General features: G+C 48.9%; 1 protein-coding gene across 2 annotated transcripts; it reads right to left on the bottom strand.

Annotated features, from left to right (window-relative positions):
• ARHGAP19 (Rho GTPase activating protein 19) lies at positions 1-25426 on the bottom strand. Of its 2 annotated transcripts, none has more exons than XM_064716401.1 (12): positions 25365-25426; positions 12956-13221; positions 8945-9025; positions 8394-8603; positions 7614-7840; positions 7039-7125; positions 6045-6110; positions 5131-5319; positions 4365-4463; positions 3685-3777; positions 3152-3220; positions 1-2689 (listed from the first exon to the last, which is right to left on the bottom strand). In XM_064716401.1, exons 1-12 carry the CDS (start codon positions 25424-25426, stop codon positions 2633-2635), a joined length of 1506 nt encoding a protein of 501 aa, XP_064572471.1. In that variant the 3' UTR covers positions 1-2632. The 2 variants fall into 2 exon arrangements, with proteins under 2 accessions (XP_064572471.1, XP_064572472.1); XM_064716402.1 differs by lacking the exon at positions 25365-25426 and adding an exon at positions 16029-16094.
• Between the last annotated feature and the right edge of the window lie 497 nt (positions 25427-25923).

The following is a 25923-nucleotide window of genomic DNA, read 5'->3' on the forward strand; positions in this document are numbered from 1 at the left end:
CCCACTAAAAATAAAAGCATTTAATGTGGTGTTTTCACATAACACACAGAAAGGCAACAGTCTGCAACAGTACTGACATAGCATATATAAATAAGGACAAAGATTAAAAATACTCTGGAAATGATAGACTCTGGGAACAGTTAGCGGCTGCTCTGGGAAGAAGCATCCTCATGAGTCATTGCACAGGGCAGACAAACGAGACACATCCAAGCATAACTAAACTCTCCCGTGCCTGGGAGACAGCGGGAATGCATCGGGACAGCAACAGCCAAGGTCCTGGGGTGGAATCTGCCACACATGGCAAGCCCAGCAGCATAGACTAAAGCCCAGGGCACTGAACCCCTCCCAGGACTGGAGACAGCACCCACCCCCTTGGCAGGTAAGGCATGTGACACATGCAGAGGGCCTGGCCAGTGCCCCTTAGGTAACTTTTCTTAGAGCTGAACAAATCTCAGCTGTGCCAGAAGCCAGAGAGAGCCCCTGAGCTAGAGCCATCAGTAAGGGGGGACAGTGGAGAGCAACATTTGTCCCATCTGTATGGGAGCAGTGTATCTAATTTCAGGTACAAGACTGCCTTGCCAAGCAGTCACCCTTACAGAGGGATATGAGATATGCCAAGTAGGGACAATGGGGAGAGGAGCAGTGAACAAGTGCTTCACCCAGCAATTGCCCCCATGCAAGAAAGAGCAGAGATAGCAGGAGCAGACCCAGCTCTCCCTGTGCTGCCATTTGACCTTTGTCTGTGCCTCATCTCTGCTCAGAGGCAAAGCTGAGATTCTCAGGTCTTGCTAACAGCAGGCTGCAGGGACAGGGCAGAAGTGAAGTCAGAAAAACATGGTGCCCTTTGGAGAAAAGCACACAGACAGCTTCAGCCTCTGGAGGGAATGATTGCTGACACATCCAAAAAGCACATACTACTACCACAGCAAAAAGCCTCTGCCCTTCCTCACAGCATCACCATCAGTCTGGTCCCTGAAGAACCACAGCTCTTTCTTTGCTGTGACAGAGGCTCCTAACACCAGCAACTCCCAACTCACACATCTACAGTCCCCCAACCCCCTATATTTTCAAGGCTCCAACTTGGGGTCAGACTGGGGACAAGCATCCCTGATAAAGTACCAAAAACCACCCTTTGTACTGAGCAGCACGAGGATTTGTATCTTTAAAAAAATTCACCATTAAAAAAGTGACAAATTCCAGCTATGTTGCACAGGGCTCCAATGCCCTGTTCTGACAGCTCCAGCCAATCAGACTGAACTCCCTGCTCATATCCCAATATTCACACCTCCTGCCACCAGTTGTTTCAGAAAGCTGTCAAGAGCAGAGCTCTAACTCCTGCTGGCTGCTGGTTCTTAAGGATTAGAAGACAAATATAATTGGATTCCAGAGATTATTTACTTTGCTGAGAAGGGCTGAGAAGTGTTTAGATGGTCCCCCAGCTGATTAAATCTTCATTTCACAGTAGCTACCCTGTGTGTCTCCTACCTCAGAGTGCTTGCAGACAGGTTCTTGGCAAGACTGGCTTACTGGAGCACTTTGGCTTAACGAGACCGCTGACACTGGCCAGCTGTGACTGGGGCTTATCCTGTATCTAGCAGGTTTCATCTCATTTCTGCAGCTCAGACCAAAGAGCTGAACCCAGCTTCAGCCCTTTCCCCCAGTTTAATGACTAATCAGCCACTTGCCCTACCAGCCATCCACATCTCTTCAGTCAAAGCCTTTGGCACCATTTGCAGCAGATCAAAAAAGGATGGAGCCCTCTCTCACCTCTCACACTGTTTTTCACACACAGCCACAAGACTCTGCCTGCCCCAGGCACCTTAACTTCCAAAGATTAGGCTGTTCTGCCCCAGACAGCCTTTGCCAGCCTCCTGCTCTCCTCAGCTTAAGCCTCTCTGAGTGAGCACAAAGCTAAGACTCCTGGTTCAGAACTGTGCCACTGAAACATGAGGGCAGTGAGCAAGGGCTGCCTCCAGCTCAAGCTAAAATAGAGGCATGAGTTTATTGGGGAAGCTGCTTTCCCCTGGCCTTACTTGAAAAGATGGCATCTGGAGCCTCTCCTTCCAGGCCCATCCCATGCTCTGTACCATTCGTGCACTTCAGCCCCTGGGAAACAGCAGAGCAAAATGGAACCAAGAAGAAGCAGCAGAGAAGGGAATGCTTCCAGAGGAGGACTGGAGGCAAGCTTGGATGTCAGGATGTGGGTAAGGGTTACAGCCCATCATTCTCACTGCTAACAGGGGGAAGGAAGCAAAAACAAGCCAACATGTTAAAAACTCGGAGCAGAAAAGCAAAAAAATACAGCCTAGCAACATTACAAGAAAGCTGGGAATGCACACAGGGCCCTGCAATGAACAGGGCTCTCCTTGTAAGCAAGCACTCCAGCTCTTCCCAGAGCCAGCAGGTCAGACATGCTGCACAGGTTTTGGTTAGATAGTGGTTTGCCCCTTAGTAGAATGAAATGTAATTTATATACAGAAACAAATCCCTGCAATCCTTGCAAAGGTCCAGTCTCAGGAGCGCTGCTGTGTGGTGAGGGATGCTGTGAGCCTGCAGCACTCCCCTCTCAGTGCAGCACATTCACAGCTTGTGAGACGGGGCCATCCCCATCCATGCGCTGGTGCCAGGCGGTTCAGAGGGAGGAGGAATCCTTGGAAAGCAGGCGGGCTCGCATGCGTCTGCAGGATCCCTGGAGCACAGAATGGCACCAGTTGAATGCTTGGGACACAGAATACCATGCAAGAAAAGGCTGACATTCTCCCCCTGCAAGGACCCTTCCCTGGTGTCGGCCTCTCACACCTTTGCTAAAGCTCGAGATGAGGCAGAGAGCAGAGAGCAGCCAGCACAGCAGTCGGTCTTGGGCTGCACCTCTTGTCCCACTGCCACCCTGACAGGCTGTTAGCACCATGCTGTGCTGCCAGCTCCCCTCTGCTTCCTGCAACATCCAGCCTGCCAAGTCACAGGCAGGAGGGCTGTAAGCCCCCTCAGGGTCTGGCTTCCAGCATGTCACCTGCCTGCAGCTGAGCACACTGCTATGAGCTGGGGCACCACAGCTGTCCCTGAGCCCTGAGTGTGTGCTGTCACCTCAGCAGGCTTCAACACACCAGGCTCCCTGCAGGAAGAGGAATGGGGGTAAGGGGAAGTGTCTCACCTCTTTCTGGCCTTCCAAAGACTTCAGCTTGGCCTGGGACATATGAGCTGGAGAGCCACATTTCTGTAACTGGACAAGAGAAGGCAATAGGAGGAGAAAGCTGGTGAATGAACTGGCATCCACAGCCTTCCCTGGGAGCAGCCTGTACCACCAAAGAGCATCTATCACCCAAATCCACTCTTGGTTTGTCTGGGACAACCCTACTGCATACAGGCAGCAGGCTTTGTACAGCCTGTGGAGGAGGATGAGAGAGGGAAGGGGGCACAAGACAATGCCCCAGGGCAGGACACAGCCAGAGAAACAAAACTGGAGTAGAGGTCCAGTGCTGTCATCCCTGCTCGGACACTGCCCTTGCCATCTGCTCTGTTCTCCTCAGAGCAGCTTCTCAGGACCTTATTTTATCATACAGAAGAAACTTGGAACCCTTCTCTTAGCAGAGAACAGCTCCCCAGGGATTGCTGAAGTTGCACTCTAACTCCCCTCACACACACTTCCCCACCAGCAGCTTCAGTGGTGCTGGAAGCAGCTCTTACCAGCTGGACGTTCTCTTTGCTGACGCGCACAGGCTCTGGAGTGGAATCCCTGCTCTTCCTCTCCAGGATAACTGGAGTTCCCAAAACTTTCCGCTGTTGTAAGAAGAAAGGGCTGTTGGCTAGTGCTTAAAGTGCAAAGTAAAAAAGAAAGGGAAGGAGCAGGATGCCTTGCTGGGAAGCAGTTGAATGCTGGGAAAGAAAAAAAGGAAGCCAAGCTGGGACAAAGATTGCAAAGCAGAACCACCTGAAATACCACACCACTAGGCTGAGCCCACCTGATTGTAAAGAGTTTGGGAGCTGACCTGGGGCCTGGCCAGGAGCCCAGCCTGTCAGGGACATGCTGCTGTAGGGCAGCCTATAATGTGCTAAAACCCGTGCTAACATGCTAGACTTCATGACCAGCTCCCTGTCAATCCTCATCTCATCTCAGGAAGCAATCAATTCTCCAGAAGGATGCATAGATCCTACAGCCATGTGTTTCAAGATAATTACACTTTACACTAACAAGGCTTTTTGTCACTCTGCTGCCTTTTCTGCCCCAGTGGATCTGTGTTGTTTGGCAGGCAATACTTTGAGGAGTCCCTACCCTTTGAGGGTCTCATTCGAGGCAGGGCAAGGCAGAAGCAAAAAGCAACATCAGAGATTCACAGCGGAGAGCAAGGGTCAGAGGCTGCTTTCACCTTAATGAGGCCGCTGAAGGAGCGCGAGCGGGCGCGTCGTGGTGCTGGGGATGTGGGCACATCAGATCCAGGAGTCAGAGCAGCTGGGTGCTTATTAAACTGGGAGGAAACATGAGGGCAGTATGTTAGCACAGTTATACCTGTCCCTTGCTGCTAAATGCTGCTCTCCCTGCTGTCCCAGAACTCCGTTTCTCTCCTTCACCCCCTAAAATGGAGGAGCAGCTCAGAACTGCAGGAGGAAGAAAGCAGAGCAAGGCCACACCTTCCACCCAGGATTACAGGGAGTTTGGGTGCAAAGGTGCTGGCTACCAGATTAACCAAAAGTGGCAGATGTTGGGAGCAGAAAGAAGCTGGGCAGCAGCTGGAGGCTGGCAACCACGACTGGTGCTATTGACCAGTCTGTCTGGTGCAGCAAGTTGTCTGAGACCACAAGACCAGTTTGTCCACTCTCTGCAGGCCACAGGGAAAGAAACTTTTCCCTTCCTGAGGGAAGAAGCTCAACAAGGCCATGATCAGGATTGGGAAACTGCTGGCTAGAAAGTCCTTAGCTTGAAAAACCAAACTTAAAAGTGCTACTTGGGACAGCAACATACAGGACACCTCCTCCTCCTGTCTTCTTACAGCTCTGCCCCTTACACAGCCCAGAACCCACTTTCCCCAGCCTGCCCAGAATTAGGAGCAGCTCTCAAGAGGGCCCTGTCTTTAGCCCTGTGCCCAGGACTGTGCTGACAAGCACACCCCAAGATACCTCTCCTCCCCACACTACCTGCCGGATAAGCTTCTTCTTCTTTGCAGAGTCAGGCATGTTGTGGACGTGCAGGAAGAGCTCCTTCAGTGCCTCCTCAGTGCGCTGCTGGGTCTCCTCCTGATGGCAGGAGTCCAGCCGGCTTCGCTTCTGAGACTTGAGGGGCTGCAGCTCCTTGGAGCCAGAAGACGTCAGCAAATCCAGGTCGTCCTGGGAGAGCGGAGACAGGAGCCGCTTGCCATGCTTTAATCCCAACGAGCCACCCATCTGAGCCAGCCCAGAGAGTCTCGTGAGCTGCCTCACCCCCAGTGAAAGCACAGGACTCTGCTTTCCCTACCCCTCTGCAGCAGCACTGCATCAGCAGGCCCCGTGCCAGAAGAGGTGACAGCAATACAAAGGTGACCCCATTGCTTCTTCCCTCCCCTCCCAGATGCGAGCTGCAGAAGCCCTTCCAGGCTTGAGAAGGGTCAGTGCAGCTCCCTGCCATGCATCTTCCCTCTTCTGCAGCTACATGAGGCAGGGAAGCATTTGCTGGCAAGACACAATTGTCCCAGTGGCAGCAAGTAGCCTTTATCTCAGCACTTCTGCCAAGCATCCTGGCCATGGCAGCAGGCGTGTCCGTCTGTTTGGAAGGCACCAGCCCTGTGAAGGAGCAGGTGCTGCATGTACTGGGCACAGGGAGCAGGTTTGCTGCTAAACAGGGGCTCGTAGCTTTCTTTCCCTGTGCTTTTGATTAACAGATGCTTCAACTCTGTCCAATTTCCCTAATGCAGCCGCCTGCACTACCACACCATATGCTTCTCTTGCTCCTGCCCTCTGACAGATCCTCTTTCATGACTTGGTTTGTTTTCAGCTTCTATCACTCACAAAGATCCATTCATAGCATCACAGCCTCTGCCCTTTCACGCAGGGCAGGCTGCACTGGCTGGCCTTACCTTTGATGTGTGGGCTCTGGATCCCAGATAGTGCAGCCTGGCACACTCCCGGATGTACACTGGAGCCTGTGAGCAGAGAACAGGCCAAATGTGTGTTTAACATCTCTGCTCTTGGGGCAACTCCAGCAAGAGCTGCTTTTCAACCACACAACACAAGCCACTTGTATCAAGACTCAGCCACCTGAGCAAACAAAGCCATGGAATTTCATGTCCTCTCCCTGTATCCCCGTCACAGTATCCTCCCCTTCACAGTATCCTTTACAGGCAGACATTCAGCACAAGTGGAACTCAGAGTAGGGAAAAGTTCCTGTGGAACCCTGCTCTAAGTAATTGCCCCAGCTCTGAGCTGGCCAAACTGGGGCCAGACAAGGCAGAAGGGGAACTCTCCACGGGAGGACTCTGCAGTGAGCCGATGTCTCCAGTGACCAGGAAGGCCCTGAGAAGTCGAGACTGTCTGTTGTAGAAACGTTTCCTTGGAGGAACAGCTGAAAGTCCCACACTCCTGACTGTCCCACCCAGCACCCTCCTCAGAGCTGGACAGTGCCTGTAACAGCAGTGGGCTGATGACCACTAGCAGAGAAATTCCCAACAAAACAACCCAGTGCATGCATCAGGTATTCTGCTCCTGGCAGCACTGAGGCAGGACAAATCCCTTCCACTCCCTCACCCTGCCAGAGCCTGGGTGCAGCCCGGTGTGTACCTGCCCTCGGGGCCAGATTTGCTGCCGGGCAGCAGGTGCTGCTGTCCAGCAGAGGGGAGTGTTACACTGCACCGTGCTGCTGACCTGCCCCGGCAAAGCCACCTCCAGCACTGCTGCCCAGCAAAGGCCTCCTCCCCAGTCACTATTGGAATGGTTTCTGGTACAAAGTCTCCTTCTCCTACTGCAGAAGTGAGCCCACAGAATACACACTCAGCATGTGGGATCTGTCTGGACAAGGGGCATTCAGTCTGCTGGTGATGGAGGCAGGAGAGCAGGATGCCAAAGCACACTCACCTTGAAGAGTTTCTGAGAATGTTTGATCATGAAGGTCACTCCATTGTTTAGCTTTGTGATATTTTCCTGAAGGTCATTTGCTGTCACCTGGCAAGGGGACACGGCCACCCATTAGAGGGGGGGGGAGGAGGAGGAAGGGTCTCTTCTGGGACACAGACACACACAGTGCCCCAGCAGGAGATCTGCTCTGAGATGACAGGCAGGCAGAGCTTACAGCTGCTCTCAGAGAAAAATCAGATAACTCTGAGGCAAAACAGTTCACCAGCAGCATAAGAAAACTTGAAGAGATATGTAAAGTTTTTCTGGAGCTGACATTCTAAGAAGAAGCATGACTGTGCTGTGCTTTCAATTTGACTGAAAAAGAAGATGCATAAGTTGCAAATGAGACTCATGGCAGGTCTAGGCTGAACGCTGGGACTGAGTCCTGCCAGGAAGCTCCCACCTCTCCATCACAGCCTCCAACCCTCACATCATTGTGTCAATACTCAACCTTCTCAAACTTTTGTTTTTCCCCTGCCAAGCCTTTGCTTTTTACCTTGCAATATCCCACCCACAGACACTGAGGCATTGCTCACATTTCTGGGCCATAGGATGTGGGGTGCAAACATGAGGGCAAGGTTGTGGGCAGACATCTTGTTCTTGTCCTGCTTCTTGGCAGTCTGGTAGAGCAAGTCCAGCAGCAGTTTGAGCAGGCTGCGGTTGGGAGCGGGGAGGATCAGAAACAGCAGCTGGAGGGCCTCGATCTGGCGCTCTTTGTCTGGAGTGCTGGTCTTGTTCCCCTTCTCATCAAACAGCGTCAAGTCTGCCAAATCACAAGGCAGAACATGAAGGACACTCATTACCTTCCTTCAGAGCAGTCTCTTGCAACTGCTTATCCCTTCCTCTTCATATGCAGATCTCCTATAAACCCCTGCACAGCTCTTGGCCCTCCATCTCTCTTCCCCTGAGCTCCAAGGCTCCCCACTTGATGTGTTAATCTATGCTACAACTCCCACAGAACAACAGAGCTGCTAAGAGCTGTGATGGCTTGAAGGCAAGATGCAGCAAGTTCATATAAGGTAGTTCAATAACAGTTATTAAATGCATAGAAACCACAACTTGCTCAGAACCCTGGACATACAACAGATGGAGACCCAGGTTATCACTGTGGGCTTTACCACTGTGGCATCTGAGAAGAATGGTCTAGACAGACTTGGTCTGATTCTTTAATCAGCTCCTGTCTTTCCACCACCAGGCTGAGGTGGCAGGAAGATTCCTTCTAAGGCTGCCTTTGAGGAATACACTTCACAGCCTAGCATGCTTTCTAGGCCAATTCCAGTCCTTCTGCCCACCGCTGCCTCTTGCTGCCCACTCACCTGCAATTTTGAGGTGGGCATGGAAGTGCTTGTGTGTCAGCAGCGGCTCTGGTAATTCACCCAGGAACATCTTAAGTAGGGTGGCCACATCATTGGAATGAAACTCCCCAGAGTCCAGGTCAATATCAGTACCACTGTTCAGAGCATCCTTTAGGATCTGTTGCCTGATGCTGTTGCCTGGCACTCGAAACAAGCCTTCTGCTCTTAGATCTGCTCAGCAGAGGGGAAAAAAAAGGGCACTGAATAATCAGAGGCTGATTTCCCACCTTCTTATTAAAGCAGCTCCTCTTTCCAGAGCTGGACAGCAAACCACAGTGAACTGCATTCAGAGGCATGACTTCGAGCTGTCTCCCACCAGTACAGAAAGTCCTTGTACAGAGGGAAATAGACCAACATATCTGCTAGGCAATTCTGGGGAACAGCTGCCCAGCACAGTCCCAAACTCCTGCTGCTGGAGAGCTCAGACCTTGTCACTCTGTATGCACCAGGGACCTGAGGTGGGCCAGACAGATGCCCACGGGGATAGGAAGACAGCAAACAGAGGCACTTACTCTTGTGCAGATACTCGATTAGCTGGGAAACTTGTGCAATGCCTTCTTCTGTCAGCGGTGAGCCAAACACCACCCCCTTCTCTGCAGAACAGAAAACAACCTGTTCAGGCAGCTCAGAACCCACAGCCACAGAAATTAATGCTCCCCAAAGAACAGGGTTTCAACATGCAAACAGCAGCGCCCCAAAATGTTAAGGGTGAAGGTCACAAGGACCCTCACAGATGTGAGATATCACAAACACTCCAAAATAAGTGACTTCATCTCACCATGCTGTACTCACATGGGCTTCATCATCCGTGCTTCTTACCTCACTTTAATTACAGCTTTTATCAGCTAAAGCAAATATTCTCTAGCCCTTGAAGAAAAAACAACACCAGAAGAGATGCTTCAGTTTAAAATGGCACAGAATCTGCAAGCCCAGACCTCACAAAAAGAGCAAAGTGGGAAAGGCAGATGTAAGAGCCTGGACAGCCTGGTGCCTGCCACACTGGCCACTCCACACCATGAAAGAAATGTCCAGATTAATCCTCACTGTGGCTTGACAAGAAGTGGAGCAGAAAGAAGAGTTGCAGCTATGAGTTTGAGGGAGAGGAAAATAAGCACTTACTGGGGAGAGCAGACATACTCTGACTGGCTCACACTAGCTTCCTTTTCAGGCATGGGTAAAGCATGGAATTTCCCCATCCCAGTGAATCTCTCTTCCATGTCAGCTGCCCTGGTCTGAGTAAAGCTGAACAAGGCAGAAGGAGAGTAGCAAAGCAATAAGCTGGGCTCCTCTCTTGAAGTCTGTTCCCATCTCATGGGAATGAGATTGGGCATGAGCTGCAGCTCCAGAACTCCAGTAAATAACACAGGTTATAGTCCCAGAAGATGGAAACAACTGAGCTGAAAGGAAGGGGATCCCTGCAGGGAAGGAAACATTAGATGAGAAATCCATTCAACTGAAGGACATTTGTTGAACCAATGTAGAATACTCTTCTTGTTCACAAAGGAACTTCCCAGGTGAGACAGTGATTATCCAAAGGACAGTGTTTTCTAATAAATGCAACCTTGCTACTGAATGGATTTTTCTGTCCAACACACGCAGCCAGTATGATCTGTCCTTCAGAAGGTGGAGACAACTCCCAGACACTTCAGTGGCAGCAATCAGAACTCTGGGCACCACACTTCTTCCCTCAGATGAGTATAGGTTTGGACTGGAGACAAGATACTGGACAGACTGTACCACAACATGCTGACTGGGACTGAGAACTGGAACCAGGTACAGAGCTGCTTTGTCCTACCCTGGTACTTAGGCTTCAAAGAGATACAAGAAAAGAATATTCCTCCTTTCTCCATGGCCAGAGTGCCAGGAACATGGGTCACTTCTGAGGGCAGGCTGGACATCTGCACCATTTGCACTGAAGGTTTCCCTCCTTACTGCTACAACTGATAGCCCAGTAATCCAAGCAATGCATGGGCTGGTCTGATAAAAGTTATCTTCCCCACAAACTTTCTCTTGCCTTTTTTCCCCTCTCATATGTCATTTTGATTTTACTTGCTTTTGGTTTCTTGTACTACAGATCTTCCTGCTCTGTGGTGTTGATGCTCACAGCATGTGAGGGAGACCTGTTAACCCTATGCACTTCTCTAGCAGCCATCCTGTGTAACTAAATTTATTCCGCCTGAAGAATGTTCTGCTTTCTTCCAGGACTTCTGAAATACATGATAAGCCACCAGGAACTCCAGCCTTCTGTTAAATCAAGAACTTTCTGACCTCACTCTGATAAAGCACATGCTTCAGTCCTGCAAGAGAAAGGAGGGCAATGCAAGCTCTTGATCCACACCAAAGATCTGAAAGGTTTGAGTGCAAAGGGAGAGAATGATCGGCAAAAGATTCTTGTCCTTGAAGAAAACTAAACTCATTAGACATTCAACAGATAGAATCAACAGTGGCCAGGAATAGATGAGGAAAATACATCTTCTTGAGACATGCAGGGCCTGACAAATTCGATTTAGTTTTGAAGTCAGAAGCTGGTATCTGAATGAGAATTTGATTCTCAAAGAAACTTGAAAGACATGTCTGGAGAATGGATGCTGCATTACAAAGGCTTAGATGTTATTGTACAATTGCTTCTGAAACTAAGCAGCAGCATGAGACTGAGTTTCCTGATGCTCAAAGAAGCTGTAAGCATTTGCAGTTTGATCAGCTCTGAGCTCCATGGTCCTTGGCCTCTGGCTTTGAAGAAATAAAACTTGTTTGTTGTAGCTGGTCTATAACATGAAGAAAAACAAATGATGGCTCCAAGATGAAACACACAGTACACGAAACTGATTTTCTCTGTAGGCACAAACCTCTTTTCTCAGACTTTGGCCAAGGAGTTCACAGACAGTGCCTGTCAATGCTGGGAGACACTGCTGTTGCAGCCTGGGAGTGCAGCCAGCAGACTTGGAAACATCTGCTAGCTGTAGTGACACACGGCCACGGAGACATGTGAATGGGGGAAAGCAGAGCTCTTGGGGAACAGAGTTAGCAGGAGATGTCAGCTCTGATAAGAGCAGTGCTCCCAACAGAGTACAGATAATTTAATAAAAAAATTGAGCTGGAGAAGGCTCACCAGCCCCTGCTGGAAGGTTTTGACAAGAACATGGGGGGTTCCATACACACTAAGAAGACATTTTCAATTTGGTTACTCACTCACTTTTATTTGTGAGCAAGTGGCAAGTGCTTGAATTTAAGGTGTCTGCTACTCTCTGGGAAGAGGGAGAAGCAATAACAGGTATGAGCACAGTCTAACTGCAGTTTAGGGGCAGCACAGAGACCTGTTATTGTGGAGCAGCAAAGTAAGTCATGGCAATATATGGTAATTCTCATCTAAGGATGCCAAAGGACTTGAAGACTTTTCTTTTCCTAAGGTGAGTAAATGTACCAGGATTCTTGATGAGTCAGACAGAAGTGGAGGGCTGAAACTGCCACCAGAAAATTCTGCCTGACCAGTGGGGCTGCAAAGCTTGTCTTTATGAAACACAGTGGAGGAATAGGCTTGGTATAATCAGAATCACTAAGTGAAATTATATAATGGTTGAAGACAGAAAAAAGCTGTAGCTATGCCATAGCAATAGCTCCCTTCTCTGAGACACTCACAATAGCAGAACTGCTCAAAGGAAGGGGAAGACTAATCAGAAGTGTTCAACCTCAGGCTGCCAACATTTGAAGGCAGCTCACAGCTTCTCTGCCAGCAGCCAGCCAGTCTAAGCTGGGAAACCAGAGCTGAGGAGGAATGTGAGGGGCCCAGATGGAGCCTGCTTCTGCCTAGATGAGTGAGAAGGTTTAACTGAACTTATCAGGAGAACCAGGCTTCCCTTGAGTGTGGGCAAAAGTGGGAGAAGACACACACACACCCAGAACACCTTTTTATTTTCAACAAACCAGAGTGGTAAATGCCAGCCATTGAAGAGAAAAGGATCTGAACACAACCACGCTCAAAAGAAGAGTTCTGTGAAGGGCCTGGGGCTAATGTTTCACAAGCAAGACAGCTGAACTTGAGAGAAGATAAGAATAGTCAGTTTAGCAGAAGCAAACTCCAGTGGAATGCTTGTCTAAGAGAGAAAGGGAGATATGTCATCTCCCTGAGTTGAAATTTGGCTTCATCAGTCAGTCTGCAGAGCTTTGTCACTGCCTCACTGGATTGGGATGTGGACCAGAGCAGCACTAGCATTTGGATGGAAGATACTTACAGATTTCTGAGCTGCACAGTGGGCAGCTGACCCACTGAGGCAAGCCTGACAGACACCACAGCAATAATCCCAGAACAAGGGGAACTATTCTCAAAGGGCAGGGCATTGCCAGGATCAATTTCCTGGCCTGTTTTGCTCCTTTCTAGAAATGGCATCCCTAGAGATTATGAAACCATAGTATTAAGCCTTCCACAAGTTCAAAACTACGGGCTGAAAGTTTTGCAAACTCAGTGTAACAAATGGTGACAGCGTCACTCAAAGGTGGGCACCAGCCTTTGTGCCATCCACACTCACCCTTGCGCTTCAGAGACATCAGAGAACGAAAAAATCCAGAGGCTGTGCTGTTTGCCCCGGGCAGCTTTGGGTCCTCCTCTCCCATGAGCTGGGCCAGCTCTGCCCCAGGCAAATCAATGAGCCTGGTGATGTTGCTGACAACCAGCTCTGTGAACACCTCTGGCTTCTCATGGCGCAGCTTCTCCACAAAGAAGTCGGGATTGAAGATGATCGGCTGGCTGCGGAGGGAGGAGTCATTGCAGATGACAAAATTGCAGATGGCATCTCTGAAAAAAGGGAAAGAGGAAAAAAAAAATACAGTAACTCCTCATCACTTTGGTTTTTACAGCCAGCTGGTCTGCCCTGAAGGAGACATCTGCTGACACAGGAGCTACCAGTCTACACCAACAGCACTGTCTGACTTGGGTGAGTGTTCAGCACAGCACAGTTACATTTCCCTATGGAGCAAAATAATTTCTGGACTCTTGGTACAACACAGCCTAAGACTAGCACTCCACAGCGTGATGATGACATAGGCAACACCCAGTGAAAACTACATCGACATCTTTACTACTTGTTTCACTGTATCTACATCATACTAGTTCTGGCAGAGATGACACCTAATATTTTACATTAACGTATTACTTTAAGTCAAAAATAAGTTAGGCTTTACCTCTCTTCCTCCCAGAAATTCACTCCCAGTGGCCTAAAAGTCTGAAAAACAATCTAAATTTTTCATGGCCAGCTTACACTCATCAGTTCCTATTGCCATTCTATCATACCTACCTTTCTATCAACAAATAGATAGTTCCCATGTCCTAGGACTTTGTTTTTAAGGTCATAAACGTGCAATAACACTGAACCGTCAGTTTTGCTGTGGGTGTGGTCAAATGCTCCCAGTGCTGCCAACCCTTTGGTTACTGTTCTCTGCCAGCTCCTCACTCTCAGTCTGATCTTGCATAGTTCATGATTCTCAATCATGAACTATGCAAGATCTGTCCTTGAGGAACCCCTACTAACTTTACACCTAGATCACCCCTTTTCAGCTCATCCAGTTCTTATCTCTTTGTCATCCCTTAATGCCCTTAATCTGCCCTCCCTATTCTCTACTGACACCTTCTTTCTTCATTTCATAGCTTCTCATGTGGCATGGGAAAAGGGATGCACCTGAGACACTGCTCCAAGAGTTATCTCGAACAGGTACATAACCCTACCAGAGGGTTGGTACATTTACCATGTAGAAAATCAAATCAAAGAGTTATCAAAGAGATATCTCATGTTAATCAGCACTCTTAATGCTCACACTTAACTTTTATCCCAATTTCCATCTACCTCTAGGTCTTCCATTACTGTCTTCCCACCACTGTTCCAAACATTTTCATGTTTCTTAAGTCAAGCCCACAGGCTAGAGTTGCCCAGCTTGCTTCTCCCTCCACTCTTTTACTTAAAGGTGAGGATTAGTGTCATTATTCTCCAGTCATGAGCTACTGTCCTGATTTCTTACTCAGCTATAAAGTGACAGCCTGGCTCTGGGAATGGATGTGCAGTTCTTCCAGGGCTCTGGGAGGAGGATGCCTACCCACTCAGCTTGCACATATTGTGTGTGTTCAGCCTGTGACATTCCCCAATCTTTTAATCATTCTTTAGCTCTTATATAATACTTTCCATTCTTTTTACATCCATCCTCAGCTGTGAGCTCTCACTGGACATCATTTTCCAAGGGCAGCTGCCAAGTGCACACTTAATAGGGATGCTGTGCTTATGTACCAGGGATCACATCAGCCCCTTAGATGCAGATGCAGGACAGTGAGTGCTCTGCTGAACACCCCTAAGCCCATAAAGGCTTTCTCTTCAAAACAGGCTTTTCTAGAGAAGACTGGAGCACCTTCATCTTCCTCTCCTCCCTGCTGAAGGGTGGAGGCCGTGCCATTGTGTTCAGTCCATGCTGGGCATCCCTACTCACTGCTCAACAAGCTGCCACCAAAAACATCTGCAGCCCCCTGAACCTCACATCCCCTGGCTCAAGAAAGAGAACACTTCACTGCTAGTTCAGAGACCTCAGCAGCTTCCTGTTCTGATGTAAGCTGACAGTAGCTCATGACAGGAGCACATCAAAGCACATACTGGCAAGTCACCTGAACTCCAGCCCACCTCCACACGTTGTCTGTGAACCCAACAGTTATCTGAGCTACTCTATGTTTTTGACTGAAAGACTATCTCCAGGATTTCCAGGATGCCTGATCAGCATAACCGAACAGAAGCTGGGACTCAGGCTCCACAAGAAGAAAGATACTTGCTGAAACAAGAGGAAATGAAGCTCTCAGCAACTCTTGCATCGTGAGAATCCACAGCAAACCCCCTCCCCTTTACACTGCTCTCCATGGGTGCCAAAGACGCCCTTCAAGAGGATGGAGAGGAAGAAGGTCTGCAAGGCAGACTGCAAGGCAATCTGCCAGGTCATCTAAAATTTTAGAAAGCTCTTAAGGGCTCCCAGCTGCCTGGCTCAGTGGCCCAGCAAGCACACTGCTGACTCCAAATGGGGGCCATATTTTGCTCAGCACCTCCCAGCCAGTTTTTCAGCAGTTTGTTATCTGCAATAAATCAAGACCAAAATGCAACAATTTGGTATCAGCTGCCAAAAAGCAACTGCCAATTGATCTGATCATATTCACATTTCATTGCATAGGGCTACAATGCACAAACAAGTGCCAGTTCTGCCCATAATGTGGAGCAAGCCCTTTGCTTGAAACCCATGACAACTCATTCTGTGGCAATACAGATCCTGAGAAGGGTTAATAGCAAGTGTATAGGCCCAGTGACCCTGCCTGCAATGATCCGTGCACTGTTATTCACTCACTAGCAGTTTTGTTTCCCCACAGAGAAGATATGCAAATACTTTGAAGCAGTTACATCAAGCATCACAGATTATCTCTTCCCTCTGACAATTAGATATCTGGATTCACAGAAAGAAAATTAAACAATTTTGTCAACTAGCACTGACTGATACGGCTTCTCTGCACAGCCTGTGTTAGAAGTCGCACAAAGTCCAACAACATATAATGCAAAAATAAATAGAAAAAAGTAAATTTCTTACATGAGTGCTGAGAGCTTTTGAAGAGGCATTAGGAAGCAGAGACAGGGAAAAGAACTTGCTCCTTGTTTCCAGCAACAAAAGAAACCTGCCTGTCCCAGCACAGCCTATGCAAATTCCACGCATGCTACGAGACACAAGGGCGCATTATTGGGTCTGAAAGGCCCCCTTGGCACACACTGGGCATCAGCCTTCACACAGGGACAAAACAGAAAAGAAAAGCTGGACAAATTGATTCATGTCTCTTGCCAAAGGCTGCGTCGCTGGAGTTTAACTGCAAATAATTCCTACATAGAAACCAGGGTTTTGAATCAGGACCAGCGTGGTATTAAGTGCTTTCCACCTGTATCCAAGAGGAATCCACGAAATAGTTCCAAGTCTACCCTGTGTTTACCATGAGTAAAGCCAGGCAAACACATTCCCAACAGCATCCAAGCACAACTGATGTTACAGCACTGGCAGGACAATGGCCAAGTCCCTTAACTGCACCACCCTGTGCCCAGAAACCTTGCTGGAAGCACTTGCCTTTCACACTTTCAGATCCTTTCAAAGACAAAGCAAGTAGATCAGCCCCTCAGAGCTGGAAACAGCACCTGGCCATTGCTCCTTGCTACCATTACTGTGCCACCATGTGCTGTTCATCCACTTCAGGATTCCTGTTCCACGTTTCTCTGGATTCCCGTGCAGTTTCCCTGACTGCTGCAGCTGGGACCAGCCTTGTGTACGCTTATTGTGATATGGCACTTCAATGAGCTACTTCATTTTGAAAGGTCACTTTATTAGCAGCTCTTCCTTACACAGAAAATTTGCTTTTGTATCATTATTGCTAATCAAAATGGAAATGTGAAGCAAGCCCCTATTTCTGAGCAAAGATAAAGCCCCCACTGGCTTTACACACAATAACCCTGCCAATCCTCACTGCTGCACACACCATAACCTTCAGAAAGAGCCATGTGCCCCATCTGCTGTTTTCATGTTAAAAAAGAGAGATGGATGTACTCTACCTACACTCACAGTTTATATAACAGCAGTAAAGGGGAGACAAACATGTATTCATGGAGTTTATTGCTTTTTTTTTTGCCTTGCTTCCAATTACAGAGTTATATTTTCTATATGCTGTGATCTCAGATTGCTTTACGACATGTCAAAAGACAATAAAGTAAAGGAATAAATAGCTTCCTCTCCAGTCTCATGAATATAATCAAATCCCAATGAATAATAAAACCTTGTTCTAATAGGGTTGTGATTAAGACAGCAGATTAAAAAAAAATGGGTCCTATATTGTGCTGAGATTCTTGCCATTCTAGTATCCTTCAGAGGCAAAGCCTGTGATCCCAGCCAAGTCACAAAGAAAGCTGTCTGTCACACACAACGTTTTTGCTTCAGGCATGACAGCCCCATCATTTCATGGGGAGTGGATGGTGCAAGAGGTCAAAATCATGATGGATCAATTAATCCCTAAGGTAACTAGATCCAGGCCAGGGAAATGCCTTGGAAACTAGGACAAAAATGAGACTTTAACTGCTGAAACCTGGTGATCAAACCTGCGGTGCAAGAGCTCTGCAAGCAGGCAGATAACTTCACATGGCAGCAAGCTTGCATTCAGATAGGTGAGATGGAGCTGCTCTAGTGGCTCTCACAGCTCTGATATTGGTCTAAATCCACACATGTGACAGAAGAAAGGTCCAAGAAGCAGGAAATAGAGCATAAGGAGAACAGAAGGCAAGAAAGAAAGAGAAGGAGGAGGTACCTTTGGGGCAAGGCATCAGCTGTGTTTGTCTGGCTGGGAAAGGGGATACACTGAAGGCTAAAGATTTCAGAGGAGCCTTACGTGTCTCTAATTCAGCGGACAAAATCCATCTCCAGTGCCATTTTGCACACTTTGTATGTCATCACCAAGGCCCTATGCTTCAGACACACCACAGCAGACAATTTTTACTGTATAGGAGTGAAAGGATTAAAGAGCTTTTGAAAATAAGGCAGAAAATAGGAGAAAATCACCCTCTATAATAACAAAATCTTTAGATTATAGGAAAGAGCCAGGCTGGTACCAAATACTAAGAACATGGTGATAAGCAGGCAGTGCTGAAGAACACAAAACACGAACAATTCTCTGCCTGGCTAAGCACAAAGGGACATGGGACAGATGCTCACAGGCTTGGATTTCCCTAGGGAGGAAGAAGTAGCATTGCCTCCTGTGCTGTGCCAGAGTAAGGAATCAATTAATGAGGATGTCTGAAGACAGTATTTCCAGAGCCAGATAGGAGCCATCCCAGATTTTGCAAAGAGATGAAAGAACCATAGTGGAATTATATGGAATCATTTTAAGAACAAAAGGACTAGAAGACAAATTATTTTCTAGATTAAAAAAGAATTAAAAAATAAATGTAGTCTAATGGGAATGGACTGCAGAGACATTAGAAGAGACTTCACAGTTAAAGTTGCTTTGAGGGCTGTACTTCAGACTGACATTCTTGTAAGATGGTGTAACAAAGATCACATTCAGGCCTCACACTTGGCACCCTGACTTTTCCTAGCATGACTGATAAGCCTCTGAAAAATGTCAAGAAAAACACAGAGTATTTTTTGCCCAGGGTTATACTCATAAGGTCTTCAGGGGCAGAGTTCTTTTGTGATGAGTACACAGTGCACAGCACAGTGGGTGCCAGTTCCTGCCTACTGTCTCTAGCCTTGACACAAGTAAGCCTTATGAGATATCACTGTCTTTTCAATTTTTGCTTCGCTTTCTTCACATTTAAATAGCTTACACAGAGTGATTCAGCGTTCTGACTATGAGAACCAGATAATAATATACAATTTAAATGGCAAGGTGCTGGCTAAGAAAGCTGCTGTTATTTATGGTGGCCTCTGCTCAACAACCTGGAACTAATGCAACTCCTGGCGACTTTTTAGAAACCAGGTATATTGGTTATCCCTGTCACTGCTATCATCAATGAATTCAAATTCTGTGTCAATAAACAACTCAGAGTAGATCTTGCCAACACTGGCTACACATCTGTGACATGAACCTGGAGGAGATGGACCTATCTGAAAAGATAAAAGGGTTGGGAGGGGTGGGGATCTGTGCTTTGGAAGAAAATGAAAATGCAATATATTACCAGCGTCAAAGAAAACAGCAGTAGCAAGACAGCTTGATACATGTGAAACATCAAGAAATTTGCATTTCAGCATGAAATTTCTCAAGTTTGACCTGAGTGATTCTTTGTGATATTTTTAATAATAGCCACTGGAATATTTTAAAGTCAATCAAGCAGTACTTCAATCAGCCATCACAACATCAGAGCATCCAGATGCCTTCTAGTGCTGGGAGGGAAAGAACCAAGGGGTGCCTTGGAGAGAACTGCATGTTCACTGCTGCTCCTCATCAAGTCTCCTTCCCAGCGCCACCACCCCAGGTCTGGGTGCTCCCACACTCTGTGATGGCTCAACTGGCTACCCAAGACCCTGTAAAAATTGCAGAAAGGCAGCTACCACCAGAAATGCAGTAATTCTACACTAAAAATCTGCAAGCTCACATGTCTGCCTTAAGATCAGATTAACAGAGTCGAACAGTGTTAAATAGGAATGCTGCTCTGATTCTCATGACTGTCAATGCTTTTGTGTCTCTATTTTAATATAAACTCCTACTGGGAGCAGCGATAGAAGAAGAGCCTTAGATCCAATCCTGATTTCACTGAAACCAGCACCAAAACTGAATCTTTTTAGATGGCAGCAGCTGCCTCCTCTCGTTACTGATGTGCTCACTTTTATCACTGTGGCACTGGGAACCTCGGTCACAGCTGGGGACTCCGCTGTGCTCCGTGCTGAACAAACAGAACAAAGGCAATACCCTGTCTTCAGAGGGCTGATAGCTAAATCTGAAATGAATGCTGCAGGGACAGAAAAGAGAAGGAATCCCAAGAGAAGAGGCAGCACTATCAGTCAGCATGACTGATATAACTGAACTCTGCCAGCTTTTCTGTAGACACTATTAAAAAGGAGGGCGAGGAAGGACAGGAAAAATAATCAGGTCACACTGCAGACATTTAGAAGAAATCCAGCTTTTGCACATGGGGTGACATGGGACTGAGCATAAAGGAGCTGGTTTGAAAGCCGTCAGGCAGGGATGGCTGGGACATGGGGCTGAGGAGGCGAGAGCTGAGCCCCACGCCCTGGCTGGGAGCTGCCGGTGAGGCAGACACAGGCCAGCAGTGCCAGGGAGATGGAGAAGCTTGGCAGTGCCACAGGGCACCGTGTGGCACATCCAGACCCTCACTGCGGGGTGGGACACAGCCTGAGGAAGCCCCACAGCCATTTCCCACCAAACATGTCTGCTGTATCCCCAGTGTGCTGGTGGGTACTTTCCAGTTGCCAATAATGATAGCATTCCCTTGCTCTTCTCATTTTAAACTGTCTTTATCCTCTTTATTTCCCCATGTTGAGTATACTGGATGGAAGCCAGGCATGGCTCAGTCCTGCCTATACCTCCTTGGCCTCTGGCAATCCAAATTTGCCACATGCACCTCTGATTGTCACCCTTGTTCTTGAAGGTGACAGTCTTAGGGCATCCTCCAGAGGCAGGATGAAATGGAGTTCAGAGACCAGCAAAGACACACCTTCTAGAAGCTTCTCAGTCCAGTAGCTCCAAGCTAGTGTCCAGGTCAGAGCACAACTACCATCTATAAACAGCAACTCATAACAATCAGGTCTACTTCTGACACAAAAATCAAGCAATTTCACAAAAACAACACAGCAAAGTTAACAAGCTATTGTAGCAACCAGTCTGGGAACTCAGAGCAACCCAGCAAGGCAGGACAGATGTTTTCCTAAAGCCTCCCACAGGATGATACCCAAAATTGGCAGCACCAGCTGGTGCTCAGAACACATTTGGGAATCCCGTGCCACCATCAATTGGTAGACTGGTGCTTGAGCACAGCACCACAATTTGAGTACAGTGTGCTGCAGCACTCACAGGTTTGCCTGACTGCAGTTGCTTTTTGTGCACTGAGAGGACACTGAGCCAGGACTCACAGCCAGCTCCTCACAGTACTGTTGGTGAGGTTTGGTAGTCACAGCCCGGCAAATACAGAGGATGAAGGTATCCAGGAATTACAGCTCTTGCTTTTGTTCACTACACTTCTGTAATTCCACAGCGCTCCAGAGGTGCAGTGAACAAGCTGCATCCTCGCATCTGTGTTTTGTATCACAGTGGGGTTTGCAAAGGATGATAGCACATCAAATCCCTCCTCATCAGCAACCCTCTGCAGACACCACTGAGTATGTCAGAGGCCACATCCCTTGCTCCAGATGTGTAAACTCCTACGAGCTGGAGTTGTGATGAGGAACACCTGGATACGTGCCAGCATTTAAATAAGCTGGTGACATCTGGTCAGGGCTGCCGAGCACTCAGATAAACAGGCTGGGCCCGCCACAGAGCAGCACAGCATGCAGCACCAGGGAGACACAGATACACAAAGCAGCCCAATTAACTCACCAAACTGAGCAGGATGAGGGCCTAGGGCTTTTCAAGGGGATCTGGGCAGGCTAGGATGTCAAAAACTGGAATACTGTACACAGATACCAGAATTCAGATGACAATAACCTACAGTGTCACTTTATGCAACTCTGGTGAGATACAGCTTCTCTTCACATCCTGCCTGACAGTTCATCTCTGTCTGGCTCAACTCTGCCCCACTGCAGAGCCCAGGGAACTGTGATATATTTATACAAGCTCCAGGGGCCACTCAGGAGAATGCAGAGTGGCATGTGCGTGAGGAGAGCTCCAGGAACCCCCAAGAGCTTGTGAGGATGTTCCCTAAAAGGCTTCCTGCTCTCCAAGGCACAGCATGCTTGTCTCCTGCTATAACACAGCCTGCAAGAAGGGCTGTAGGAATGCCCATATGGAAGTCCCAAACCATAAAGCTATGTTTCAACCTTGAATTTGAGCTCCAGAAAAACAAAAAGGAAAACTAATGCCATTTCCCCTGAGAAATTCCTGCCTCTGAAAATCAGAGCTGCCACATTACTGCTCAAGAAGAAAGGATGTTTTGGCTGGAGTCCAAATTATTAGAGCTTTATAGGCCAAAAGCAAACACATTAAAAGTTCCTGTAAGCCAGCTGGCAGGCAATTATTAAGCAGCTTATCACATTCCCCGCTATCTATAGTTTCTGAAAATAAAATTTATGAGGAAACTCTAGATGGCTTAATTGCAATTACCTAGTGTAGAGGTGAGAAAGGCCAGGAGTCGAGGAATGAGGGTTTTGCACTTTGGAGAAAAGGGCCCGGACACCACGGTAAGTGTAATGCATCACCAGGATGAGAGGTCAGGGACACACCAGACCTGTGAAGCTTGGAAAAACTTCATCCTATTTATCCCAGCAAGCAGCCACATTTCCCCTCCCTTCTCTGCCCATGCTGACTCCAAGCCCCCGTGACCTGGGGACACAGGAACCCGTGGTGGCAGTCCCTGGGATCACAGTGCAGCTTTGGCAACAGCGGGGCTGTGCCTCAACCCAGCCGAGCACAGGGCAAGGAAAGGGCCTCGGCTCCCCGCTCCTGCCTCCAGCTGGGGGGCAAGTGGAAATGAGATCCGACAGAACCAGACAGGCCCAAAACAACTGGCACATATAAGGGCTCAGCTGTGACAAGGAGCCTGACCTAACATTCAGAGGGACAGTATTTCCAAGATGGACTTGACTTCAGTGTAACCATTTGACATTAGCCAACATTTCCACGCTGTCCCCATCTCCTTCCCATCTGTTCATGTCACTTATTAAATCAACACACACTGAGGACTTTTGACCTTTAGGACAAGGCATTTGATTCCCAGCAGCGTCTAGCACTCAGTGCTTCAGTTTCAGACTGAGCTAAATGCCCAGGCACCTTTAAAGGAGTGATAACGAAGCTCTGTGACATTTTCACAGGCATGTAAATGTGCACACAGCAACAAGGCAATGGCCAGGCTGGCAGGGAGACCCAGACGCTGCTCTGGGCTATGTGGGAAGCAATGCTCCCCCTTCACACACACACACAATAAACTGAAGGGTAGCAGAACAAGGATCCTGTTGTCAAAGCCCATCCCACCCTGGATGGGAACAGGACAGGGTGTTACATGCAAACATATAAAAATACTGCAAATACAACATGGCCTTGAGTTCCGTTCAGATGCAAACCTCACAGGACTTGGACTGAGTATGGGGTCAAACACGAGTTTAGGTCTCAAAGATTCTCATGAGAGCTATGGAAAAGGGAATGTGTGAATGAGATTGCCCCCACCTCCCGGGCTTTCTTCAGAGAAAAGCAGCCATGTGTTCAGACTTGGCTTTTACTCTGAAATCAACCATTTTTTCTGCCTGACCCTCAGCAAGTCACTTTGATTTTTTGCCATTAAGTCATGTTTACAGCGAACATTTTGCTATTTCCAGTAAAACACAGATGGCAACTGTGTCTCCTTTCATAACCTGTTTACGATGTAAGCTCTTGATGTCCAGTTGTGCAGTGCCACTCTATCAAGCTGTTTTAGCAAGATGCTTTATGGCTTTTTCCAGCCCCACTGTTTTTTCCCTTCCACTCACTCCATCCCTGCCATATCAAATGGCCGACACGAGTGCCTGGCAAAGCATTTGGGCACTGCTTGGGTCGGACATTAAATGCATTCATTAAACAGACAGATGTTTCTCTTTTGAAATTGAGCACTCTGGCAGGGTGCAATCTTCATTCTCAGTTATGAAGACCCAGGCAGAGGTTAGAGAGACCACAAAGAGAGAGACCCACACAAATCATCTTTTGTCATGTTCAGTAACATTTGGTAAGGAGTTTAGGACAACCAGCTTTTTAATTCCAGTCCTAAAGTCAGCGTGCTGTAATACCACACACAGCACACAGGCTTTACTAGCTAACTTGCACTTCTCTCCAGATGAGGAAATGGGAGCAAAAGCACAAAAAAAAAAAAAAAGCAAGCTTTGTGGCCTGTGTGGTGATAGACCAGCAAAGCAAGAGCTCGATTTTCTAGCGCTACCTGTGGGTGACAGGCAGTGCTGGAGGAAAACTTCAGGCTTTGCATTAACAGAATTGCTTTTGGAGGGTGGGGGATAAAGAGGAGAATACATCCTAAGGACAACTGCCAACATAGAAAAAAAATAAATCTAGTCATTTAGGCTGATCCAGGCCATGTTACAAATTCTTTATCCAAAAAGGCATTTTAAGTATCAGCTGTACTAAGCATACACATCCCTTTACCACGTCCAGCATTTTAGGCACCCCCTGCCCAAAGAGGCTGCAATGAGCACCATCTCTTCATCCCTCCTTCCAGGGCAATGCTGTGCCCCAGCCCAGGCACCACAGCAGTGTCCCCAGATCAGCAGAGCAAGTGCCATGGGGATGGGTCCCACTCAGCAGCAAGCAGGATGGCACCACTGTGAATCAGGCTGGGTAAGAGGCATCAGCCCTCTTATAAATAAATAAATAAATAAACTGCATTTATTTATCGACAAGAATTACCATTCAAAGGATACTCAGTTTGCAGCTACACACCACACATACAGGGGGAGAAAAAAAACAGAAGGGGAAAAGAAAGATACTGCAGCTTTTTAATAGTCATCCAACACGGCACTGCTGTAGCGAGGTGCTCATGCAGTCCTTGCTGCTTTATTGCAGCAGTAACAGAATGGTGATGCGTACAGAATTGGGAGCTAAAGGTGGATTACGTGCAGCTGACATCGCCTTTGGCGCGCCAGAATAACGCGGGCAGAGGGGACAAAGCGAAGGAAAGGAGGGCTGAAGGCGAAGCCAGTCTGTATAGTGCCATCACCCTACCAAAGCCCGCAACTGCCGAGCGCTCGGCGCGGGCTCTGCGGCTGCGGGAGCGGCGAGCCGACGCGGCGGGCCCCGCAGAGCCGCACGGCGGGCACGGTGCCTTGTCCCCCCCGGGAACACGCCGTGCCGGGGCGGGATCTGTCCCCGCAGAGGAGCGGGCGGCGCTTCCCGCAATGCAGCACCGGGACGCTGCGGGGAGCGCTCCCCGCCGCACAGCCCCGGGCACACGGGCATCGCGGGGACACGGGGTCCTACCGCCACCCCCGCGGCGGCTCGGCCGAGCTCCGGAGCCGCCGGAACACTGAGCCCGACAGCTCCGTTAAGGTGCCGGGGCACCGGCGGGCGGCGCGGCAGCTGGGACGGCGCGGCTCGCACGGGCAGCGCTGCAATGGGCGGGCTGGTGCGCACAGACCGGCGCCCGCCCGCCGGCTGGTGCGGGATGCCCGACCCGTACAACGGCGGTGGGAGGCCAAGGAGAGGGCGCCGCCGAGACGGGGCGAGGGGTGCCTGGGTCCCGCTCCTACCTGCGGCCGCCGGACGCCGGTGCTCCCGCCGCCATCTCATACCTGCCGCTCCGCCTGCCCATTGGCCCGCCGCACCACCCCCTCGGCCCCGCCCCGCCGCGCTTCGCCACGCCATTGGCTGTGGCCGGCACCGCCCCGCCGCTATTGGCCAGTTTGAACGGACAACGGCCGATCCGCGCGCACGAGGGGGCGGTGCGGGGGAACGGCCGCCCGTGCGGCGCGCTGCCTGCTGGGAGTTGTAGGCGGCGGCACAGGCCTTCGGCACGGCCGCCCCGGCACCGGGAGCTGCGGCAGCACAGCGGTGCCGCAACCCCTCCACTGCAGGGAAACCCACACCGGCCTGACGGACCCCGAGCCTGCTCCAAGAAGCACGAGTTACACCATAAAGTGCAATTCCCATCTCGGCTTGAGTGTTTTTATCACTGCTCTGCATCAAGGACGAATAGAGAACACAGATAATGGAAGAGCAGTTTTATTCCCTGTTTTTCCTCTGTGGGTGAAAGCATCTGAGTGCTCATAGCCAGGGTCCCTGTGGCCCTCTACGCTTGCTGCACCTGCA

This window comes from Zonotrichia leucophrys, chromosome 6 (genome assembly GCF_028769735.1).
Source record: "Zonotrichia leucophrys gambelii isolate GWCS_2022_RI chromosome 6, RI_Zleu_2.0, whole genome shotgun sequence".
Lineage (NCBI taxonomy): Eukaryota > Metazoa > Chordata > Aves > Passeriformes > Passerellidae > Zonotrichia > Zonotrichia leucophrys.

Excerpts from the sequence above, each read along its gene's own strand:
- ARHGAP19 (XM_064716401.1), bottom strand. The coding sequence starts at position 25,426 with ATGGGCAGGCGGAGCGGCAGGTATGAGATGGCGGCGGGAGCACCGGCG. Across the intron at positions 8,604-8,944 it reads AATCGAGTATCTGCACAAGA|ATCTAAGAGCAGAAGGCTTG; the intron begins GTAAGTGCCTCT and ends TCTGCTGAGCAG. Across the intron at positions 4,464-5,130 it reads AGAAGAAGCTTATCCGGCAG|TTTAATAAGCACCCAGCTGC; the intron begins GTAGTGTGGGGA and ends GTTTCCTCCCAG.